The sequence below is a fragment of the Tympanuchus pallidicinctus genome, unplaced genomic scaffold (assembly GCF_026119805.1).
Source record: "Tympanuchus pallidicinctus isolate F22 unplaced genomic scaffold, pur_lepc_1.0 scaffold1, whole genome shotgun sequence".
NCBI lineage: Eukaryota > Metazoa > Chordata > Aves > Galliformes > Phasianidae > Tympanuchus > Tympanuchus pallidicinctus.
This window is the reverse complement of record NW_026294618.1, coordinates 71880149-71890238: the sequence shown is the minus strand read 5'-3', so window position 1 is coordinate 71890238 and position 10090 is coordinate 71880149. Positions and strand designations below refer to the sequence as shown.

At 44.3% G+C, this 10090-nt stretch overlaps 1 protein-coding gene across 3 annotated transcripts in view; it reads left to right on the top strand.

Annotated features, from left to right (window-relative positions):
- Positions 1-26: 26 nt before the first annotated feature.
- Positions 27-10090, top strand: part of ARID4B (AT-rich interaction domain 4B) — an 85043-nt gene continuing 74979 nt past the window's right edge. For 2 of the 3 annotated variants that reach the window (XM_052671773.1, XM_052671781.1), the window contains exons 1-2: positions 27-282; positions 1175-1236. In XM_052671773.1, the coding sequence (XP_052527733.1) occupies positions 1231-1236 (6 nt within the window). In that variant the 5' untranslated portion in view covers positions 27-282; positions 1175-1230. The remainder of the gene's footprint in view (positions 283-1174; positions 1237-10090) is intronic. The other variant, XM_052671764.1, reaches the window with a different exon arrangement.

Sequence of the window (10090 nt, the reverse complement as noted above, 5' to 3'; positions counted from 1 at the left end):
CCCGGCCCGTCCGTCCGTCAGTCAGCCGCTCGGTGCGGGAGGGGGAGGGGGACCGAGAGGCTCCGAGCTCAGCAGTCACCGCCGCCGTCGCCGGGTCCGGGCGGGACGGATCGGATCGGCCCCGCCGCGCGCAGCAGCCGCGAACAGAGCCGTTACGGAGCGCCGAGTGGGAGCCGAGGCCGGTGTGACGGGGACCCGGAGCCGAGAAGAGGCTTCGCCCCGCTCCCTTCGCTCCCCCCCGCCCGGGGTCGGGGAGCAGCGGGCGGGCGCCGCGGAACAAAGGTAACGGCGCGGGGCCGCGGGCAGAATAACGCTCCCCGCCGGCAGCGAGCGGGAGGCGTCGGGGGGGCGCGGGGTCGAGCCGCGACGGGGCGGGCGGGGGGAGGGGGGCGGTTGTTTTTCTCCTCGCGGCGCGACTGCGGCGGGACGCGGCGGCTCTGGGGCTTGGGGAGAGCGATCGGGGCCGCCTGGGCAGCCCCCCCTCAGCCCGCCCGCTGCCCTCGCACACACGCACACACACACACGTACCGCCGCTCCGTGTCCCCGCTGAGCAGGTCGGGCCCCTCTCTCCCCGCCCCCTCCCGGCCCCGCTCCCTTCTTTTCTTCTTCTTCCTTTTCTTCCCTGCCGCCGCCGCGGCCCTCCCTCCTTCTCTCCCTCCCTTCTCCTCCCCCCTCCCGGCCCCGGCCCGGAGTTGCGGCTGTTGCTCCCCAACTCCTGCGGCGGGTTCGACGCTCCCTGTACGTGCGGAGCGGGGGGGGGGGGGGGGGGGAGTGTGGGGGGAAGGCGCGGGGAGGGGCCGCGGCCGCAGCCCCCACAAAGCGGCTCCCCCCGGGGGGCCTTCCCGCACAATGGAGGAAGGGCCTCCCTTCCCCGGTCCCCGTCGCGGAGTGCGCGTGTGGAGGGGCCGCGACCCGGGGAGGCCCTTCCTGGCCGCGAGGAGAGGCCGGGGGGGGGCCGTTGTTGTGGCAAGTTTCTTCTCCTCTGACAGAAATGGCGGCGGCGGGCGCGGGGGGAGCCGCGCCGTGCGGGAGCGGCCGGGGCGGAGGGAGGGAGAGAGAGAGGGAGGGCGGCCCGGGGAGGGCAGGGGGAGCCGCGGGGGGCAGCCCCCGGCCCGCTGTTGTACCCCGGTGCGAGCGGCCGGAGGGGCCCTCAGCGCTTTGTTTTAAATTCCAGGTCCGGCCTCGGCCGCTCAGCCCCCGCCGAGTGTTTTACCGCAGCCTGAGCTCATCATGAAGGTAACGCGGCCGCTCGTGTTGCGCTGGGAGTGGGGAGGGCGGTGGAGGGGCGGGGGGGGGAAGCGAGCTGAGCGGAGAGGGGCCCTCCCGTCTGTCTGTGTCTGACTGTTTGTCTGTCCGGACCCCGGCGCGGGAGGAGCCGCGCCACGGAGGGGCCGTTCTGCCTCGGCGGCAGCGCTCGGAACAGAGTGAGGACATGGCTGCCGGGCCGCGCTGCGGGCGGAGCGGGGACGGGCACCCGCCCGAGAGAGAACGGTGGGGCGGGGGAGAGCCGGGCACGGGGGCTGCGCAGGGGCCGCCTCACTTTCTACTCCTTAATCGGAGTTCTGCTGAATGAGCGAGCTCAGTGTCGGCAGGGAGGGTGCCTGTGAGATGTTCTCCGCAGTGAAATGATCGCTGTAAGGTGCAGGCGGCTTTCTAACAGGTTCCGGTCGTCTTCTGTGTGCTGCGTGCTATTCACGTGCATCATTGCTGCTCGTTTTGAGCTGTTTCTTTCTAGTGTATCTGGCAAGTTGTATAGGGAGCAAACCACGTTGGTGGGATAGTGCGATTTACTCTGCGTGGAAAAGATCGGTGTACCCCAAAGCAGTGTGTAACAGCTGCGGTTGTTGGGTTGCTGGCATTTTGCTGATGGTGTCTTTCTGCGAATGCTGTTGGTAGTACTGTCACACCAGGACCTGTAATCCAGATCCGGGTCCTGCCGGGCTGTGGTAAATCTTGCTTCAAAATATCAGAAATCTTAGAATTGTTGCAGGTCTGTGCTACATCGTCTTGTTGGTTTTTATTAAAAAAAGGCAGCCTGTGTGTAGGCTCTTGTGCTATTGGAGTTGTGCTGCTGTCTGTGAATGAATGTTATGTAAAATATGTGCATAGAACTCTATTTGCAGCTGGTAATGGGAAGCGGTGCGGATCGTTTTAATTTCTAGATTGATCTGAGTTGCTGAGCAGAGAACTGAGTCTTACTATAGAGCTGTTAAAGGTCCAGCATGCGGGTTTCCTTCTTCCTTTTTTGTTTTTTCCACTTTGATGACTCAACATCAGTATATTAAAAAAAAAAAAAAAAAAAAAGAAGTATGTTTTAGCTGCACTCCCTATGCTTTTTCTTCAGCGAGCAAGCAGGTCTAAAATCCTGCATGCATCCTCCTTGTTAAAGTAAACTGTTGATGAATGTACGCCACCAGGCTGCCGATGGAGTATGATATGGAGCTTTCCAAATGTGGCTCACTGCCTGCTGGGGTTGTAGGAGATGGAAGCAGGAGAGAGCTTTTTCTTTTTTTTCCCTCCTCGGAAGGAAAAACACTTATTTAAATGACAGCTAAATTTACATACATTTCTAATATTCTTTTTCCATGTAAACAAATCCCACAGTTACCATAGAGATTAGGCTCAGATACTCTGGTTATAGAGCCGTATAAATGTAGAGAGCTGGGAGGATGAGGAGGTTGGATTGCAAGTGACAGTACAGAGTGCTCTGTGCAATAGCGATAGCGCCCACTTCAGCCAGAATCACACATGTAGTAGCAGAGATTTTAAGTAGGAAATTCAGAAACCTGTCAGTAGTCATATATTAAAAATGAAACAAACAAACAACGGACCCAGCATGTTATTTCTTTGATAAGATTTCTGCTGCTATTGCCTTTTTATTTCTTTTTAAAGATCTTGATGGTTTCTGCCAGGGTGTTGGAATGCTGATGCTAAGTCTGCCATTTGTGTGTAGCTTTAAGTTTATATATGTTCAGGATAACTGTAAGAGCTTTATTTGCTGTGCCTCGTAACGTTAAGTGAGGTTAATCTGTACATTGGAACTTTCTTCACTTGTTACACTGAAACTTTTAATGGAATTGTAGCTCGACAGAATAGTCTAAAATACAGCAGTGTTTCCAAGACTCTTTTAAGATCTCAGTAATAGTATGGTGCACCATGGTTTAAATCTGTAATTGATTTTCTAAGCTTGCACGGGTATAAGTGAGTCCAATAAGAAGTGTTATGAGAGAGCCTTAGGAAAGCTACTGGCTTTCTGTTGGTGTCACCACAAAGTAACACTGACTGTACTACACCAGTACTGCAACAATACAGATACTGTTTAAATAGATGCCTGTGTTTTTGAGTGCATTCATTTTTTAAGGTATTGGCAGTGTATGCCTCAAGGACACTTTGGCATAGAGAGAGTGTAACACTTTAAGGCCCAGCTTTAGTTTGAGGCTGCTGACTGCACACAGGCGCAGACTGCAGCACTGTTTGATTCCTGCCGAGGTCATTCTTTCAGGTGCAGAGGTTTTGTGTTCCAACACATGAAGCAATTAGGACTGTGGTCCGAGTCTGTATCTTTGTCTCTTTGGGTGAACTTGAACAACTCACTTAGCTCTACAGAGTCATTTTTCCAATCTACGTAGTATAGGTAGAATGTTTATTGTGCTTTGTAAAGCACAGTGGGGCATGTTTAGGAAGAGTGCCAAGTCATATTGATGGAAAGCTGTAAGTCACTTCTGCTCTTGTTTCAGAACCTCTGAGACAGAGGAGGGGTGCTGCTGCCCACTAAGCGATTACCACCTCCAAAGCCACTGCCATAATTGCTCTCCCCACAGTAACCCAACTTAATCCAAGTAGATAAAGTCCCTTGTATAAATTAGTAACTTTATCCTATTAAGTAGTCCGACCGCGGACTGAAAGAACATTTGGAGGCGGTCTTAAAATATCTGAAAGTGTATCTTAAAAAGAAATACACAGAGCTTGGCATAATTGCACCCAATGCCGTCCTGTAGGTCGTGGTTAGGATGATGGTTACGATGATTCGTATTCTATAGTGAAGTTTTTTTTTCTTGATAAATTTAGGTACTTTCTGCATAATGTCTTCTAAAGCATGAAGTATGCCGTAGAAGCTTGTGGAATCATTGCAGAATGTCTGATTATTGTATGCTACCCAATTACTACCTACTAAGTAGTTTGCAAAATGCATATAAAAACATTATTCCAGCTTGTTTTATTTGCTTTCCTGAAGTCAAGAAGTAAATTTCAGAAAAGCAGAGTCTCTGTAAAGAAACAGTTTCACTGTTGGTTTGTACTGAGAGCTATTGTAAATGCTCCTGAGATTTTTAATATCTACTGTGATATTTACTTGAAATTTAAATATATGAATGAAGGTAGTATACCTACTGTAGTTAAAGAGTTCTCTGCTGCCTGGTGATAAATATAGTAACTGTCCCAGAAGCGAGAGTAATCCACTATGAATTAAGTGATCTGGAATGATGGTTCGAATGCTTTTTATGCTGTTTGCACATTCAAGTTTTTCAATTTGGGAAGTATGAAATATTCAGTGGTTGTAGATAAGAAAAAATTATCTGGTGGCTCTAGATGTTTGTGAGTGCTTGTTCATAGCTGTTACGCTGACAGATGAAGGAAGAAGTGCATTTGGTTTGTGGCATGTTTTGTTTTTAATTCATCCTTCATTTACATTTTGGTTTCACTGGTGTATTCCTAGTGACCTCTCTAGATCTGTGCAGAGATCATTAGTGCACACTGATGCTGTAATCACTTTCCCTTCGAGCCAGGCAGTCTGCTGCTCTTGTTTCCTGCCAGAATGGCAGAGGACAAAAGTGAAGTATCTAGTAAATTTTTCAGGTTCCAATTTCCAACTTCATGCACAAGTCAGCTGAAAGTCCTATTGCTCTTACGTAGGCTGGAAACTAGTCGTGGAATGTAGTGACCTTTCACTTTCTGGTTAACTAATTGAGTTGCAGCAGAAAAGGACATTTGTAGCAGAGGAGTACCTTGGGAATAGTTTTTGCTGTGCTGGAGGTATGCGAACAGGTAAGTGTTAAGACGTGGTTTCCCCCCCTTCATTTGTTTTAGTGCTGTGAAAAGCAATCTTAAATTCTGTCCTGATGTTCCAGTTTGAACAAGTGATCAGAGGCAGTTATTGACTTCCTCGTGCTTGCATAATTATGTAGAAAGGAAAGCAAACACCGCTTGCACCAAGTAATTACAAGTCAGGTTGGAATAATCTAAGCTATTTTGAAATTGGATATTTGCACTTTAGAAACACCAGTCTTAGTATATTTTACAGTGGCTAAATATCCTCGAAGTCTGGAATTCAAATGTGTGTGTGTTTCATGTGTATCTGTTCTGTAGCTGAATGTGTTGATAAGGACTCCAAATTTAATTAGACCACCTGGTGGAGAAGAGGCTGCTAGACTAAGAAGACCGAAGTGGTAACAAACTATGACAACTGGAAAGGTTGATTTGCTTGTATTATTATCTAGAAACTCGTTGAAGGATTTTTGGATCAAGAGTCTCATAGCAGCCAAACTATTGTATCAGGATAGTGTCGAATTAAAATGTTAGCAGCTGGAGTGATGGATGTGTGTACATTCGCTCAGACATTTTGGGATGGTTATTCAATTTGCTTTGTAATCTTAAACTACAAGTGTTACATACATCTAGTGCAGAGTATGCCCTGTATGTATCTTTAAAGGAATTCTTCATTGTAGCTGAGAAGTCTTGTGAAACAAAACGCAATCTTTTTGATGTATGGAGCTTTAAAAGCACTTGTCAAACAAGTGTTTCACTGGTCACGTAAACTGAAAAAAAAACTTCAGGGAGGTGGGAAACAGTACCATTGTTGCAAATTAGCTGCAAATTTTCATTTAAATCCTACAGAAATAAGTGGTTTTGTAATAGGCTGAAAAATAAAACAGCGTTTGCATTTGAGATCACTTTTGAAAAATATAAGAAATAGCTTTTATGGGAAGAGACTGAGTTTAAGTTTGCTTGGAACCCTAACACCATGCAGAGCCATCCGCTTGCTAGATTATTTATCAGCTCTGTACTTGACAGTAGTTAACTTACTGAGAAATGCAGTAGGACGTTCTAGCTACTAAGGTGGGCCTTTCAGCAATGCTGAAAAAGTGTACAAATCTGAATAAGCTTGGATCTTGAACTGCTCCTCGATTCTTAGAAAACTTCAAAATGCCTCCAAGGAAATAAGAAACTTGTTTAGTTCCCTGTGCATAAAGTGTTAGTGATTAAAAAGTGTTAAAATAATTGTTTTAAAAGATTTTGATGGAAAGCCATACCTTTTTAGTTGGTTATCGTGGGGCAAAAAAGTGACAGGGTATTTCAAGTAATTCAAGTGTGGAAAGGACTGCAAGTCACTTTGATATTCTACCCTTACAAGATGTCTATTTTCCTTCCAAATAGTTTGAAGCAGGGAAGAAATTCAATAAAGAGCTATTGTGTGCTTCTCTTTCTCTCTCTCTCTTTTTTTTTTTTTCTTATTTCTCCAACTTGGAAGCCGGCATATAAAGCAGTCATGACCTGTTTAGCAAGAAATGTTTGTAGGCAAGCTCTGGAAAGGCAGCTGTGAGATTATCAAAGCAGGGTGGCGGAGGGTGTTGCTGGGTTACCTGCAAGAAAACTAGGGCTGATGTGATCAGCCTGTGTTACGTGCGACCACTGTGCACTGGTGACGTCCTGAGTTAGTATCCATGAACTGTAACTGCTTATGGAGCTACAGCGTGGACTTCCCTGACCCTGTGGGGAAGCACTGTGAAGGCTTTTCTTGCACGCTAAGCAAAACATTGAAGTACCCAACCGTGAGGACGCATTTGCCTTCCTGTAGCAGTAGTAATGTCTTAGTTTAGCCAGTTATCGTTTGCTCCCGTTGCTCGTCTTGAGGTGGTGCATGCTGTGTGCTGTGAAGAGTGTATGTGCAGACAGTCTTGAATGATGTTCTTATCAGTTGTGATTTCAGCTAAATGGATGCAGACGTACTGGTTCGATAGGTGTTTGTTGTTGAATGGATCACACTGGTTGGACTAACTGGTGAGTACCGCTGTTCTTGGACAGGAGGATTTGATGCTTTTTCATTATTGAGTCTGTTAACGTGTCCCCTAACAACCTACACCAAAGGATTATGATCTCATGGGCTTGTATAGAAGAATAGACTCTTTTCTTCCTTCTCCACTCCTGCCTGTTGATTCTTGCTGTCTTTTATGCCAGCAGATCTGGTTGTATGGTCCTAAGGTAGACTGAACCAGAATGAAATTAACTCAACAATCAGATATATATGCTGTTCAGTTACAGCAGATCCAGGACCCTAGCATTTGGACAGAGGAAGAAAGGAAAGCGCCCAAACTGATATAAAGTGGCTTAAGCTGCTTATAAACACACCTTCTGCCCCACCCCTCTGTTAACTTAGCAATTTCTAGTCATTAAGCTCAATGTTTTGTAAATTACCTAGATGTGAAATTTCCATAGTTTTGTTCTAGGCTTGCTTACTAGCTAGAACGCTGCTCTTTTCTATAGGTACATGTCTTCTAGAAGGTGTTAAAAGATTTAATGAAGTAGGTGATGTATTTGGAAGGTAATGAAGAAAGCTTAATTTTGATGTGAACACTAATTTCTAGATCAGAAGATGGAGAGTAAGTGTCAGACACAGAAGAAAGCCTTGTAAGTATTTTTTTGAGGACTCCAACTTAAGCTTTACTTCCCTCTTCTCCCCACTTAAAAGTTCTTATTCAGTACTTGGAAAAAGTATCAATGATAATAATGGCTGCAGCCTTTTTCCGTTTTTTCACCTAACTAGAGGAAGAATTGGTAGATACTATTCTGAATTTATGAATATATTTTTGTATTTATAAATAGAAAATTCTTATCCTGTAAAGGTGGCAGTCTTCAGGGAACTAGCATTTATGCTAAAGCATTCTGCCAATAGGTACTTTTGCCAGTGAATTGAAAAATGTGCAATCCTTATTCCTAATCAAAGCAGTCAGAAACAATAACCTGAGGAGAAATTATATCACTTTCCCTTTGATAAGGGAATAGAAGTCATAGTTTTGATTCTCTGTATATGAAGAAAAGGCCCATATACTTCTGGGTAGATTAATGGAGACTCAGTGGCAGGAATTATGCCAGCTGAAAAAAAGAAGTTTCAGTTTGTGGCAGGGCGACCTGATCCACTGTGATGATTTTTTTTTCCTTTAGATTTCCAGCCATTTTCACAGTAGGAGACTGGTAGCACTGAATTTCTTATTTGTACCTTTAAAATAGTCCACTTCCTGTTTTCCTAAAGATAGACATAGAATACGTTCTTCTGAGTTCTCAAAGAGTGCTTTAAATGAAGTTATAAAGGTAAAAGATAGACCTTCCAGTGTCTTGTGTCAGTGGAAGAATGTTAGTTTAATCTTTCTGATAATGCTGTGACATGTAGGTCACTGCTATTTAAGTTTTTTTTTTTTTTTTTTTAATGAGAAATAATAAAGGGTTGAGATACTTTAGAAATCAGTAGATGTTACACCAACATTTCAGAACTCAGGGATTTCTAATAGAATGGGTGTTTTCACTTTGTAACTTCTTTTGCTGCGGTGCTCATTGAGAAATAGGTGATGTAGCACTAAACCAATGCTGCCTCAAATAAATTATCTGAACTTAGGGGAAAAAATTAGGTACCTCATGTTTTTGCTTCCATAAATTTAAAAGCTGTTCTGAAAACATAGCAATAACTTTATAAATTTCCACTTTAATTTCACTGGAAGGTTGGTCATGCTAAGCGTGGATTGAGGAAAATAGCAAAGTACTTCAGCGTAAGTAAGAATGCTTTATAGTTTAAAAACTAGAGTACGATGTGTACAGATACATTGCTGCCTAGAACAGAGGCAAAAATGGAGAAAATCATTCCATTTCAAGTCATCTTCATTTTGGATCTGCAGGCTCATTCTGAAGTGGTGTTGTAGAGCTTTTTCAACGCACATTGTAGTTACCTGCGGGTTGTGATTTAGGGGTAGCTGTGTGATGTTTCTGTCTTTGTCCAAAGTTCATGCTGATCTTTCTGTGATGTTGGACAGTTTAGGAGACGTTTAGATTTGTTCATTTACTTACAGATTGCTAATAGAATGCTTTTTACGTTCCTGAAGATCAAGTAGTACAGAGGATGTTGTTGCCTGGTGACAGACGGTGTTATATGCATGGGCTGGAAGGTAAAAAGAATCTATTCTCGATCCATTTTGAAACAGATTTTCCATCTGGAGTTGGTGTTTTAACTGTGTTCCCTGGGATAATTTAACATCAGATTCTGGGAAGTATTAGTATGAATACTAAATGTCTGGTTTTGGTAATTCATTCTTTTTTTGTTGTTAGCCTTTTGGCTGTTGAGCAGATATTCTGATTTCAGAATTTACTTGGCCTCATGGAAATCAAAATATATGGACAAACTTCACCCTATTAATCTGTTAATTATTTAAAACACTGACTTTTCTTGGGGAATACTGAGTATATATTAGCACAGATACACTTTGTGGTGTAGGGTGATTCAGGTTTTTAGGGGTAAGTGAACTGAACTGGTTTAGTTACATTCTACATAGCGAGAAAAAAATCTCTTCTGATGACAGCATAATAATAGTGTATCAATAGAAGTGAGATGTGTATATCCCCATATGACACACTGTTTTTCCCCGTTGATAGTGTACGTGGCAGTAGTAGCATCTGTATATCAACTTAGGTCATGGTGGGTTGTGTTTAGATGATAGAAGGGTTGGTTTGGGATAGAGAGTAAGTGTTATGTATGTATCAGTGTGTACAAATATATATATTTGTATCTGTTCAGTATCACTGAGTTCAGTAAAGTAGGTACAATACAACACTTTGCATTAAAACATAAAACAATCCTGCTCTTTTCTGCCTGGAATGCACTGCTGCACAACAGCACTTAACTGAGTATTTGAAATGATGTAATAAAATCTTAATTATGGTCTGACAATATCAAGAATAGCATCTATGGTGTGGAATAAAAGTCGTTCATGATACTTAAGATGGTCTGATCAAGTTGCTCTAGATGCATGTACTGTATTTACTTAGTTGT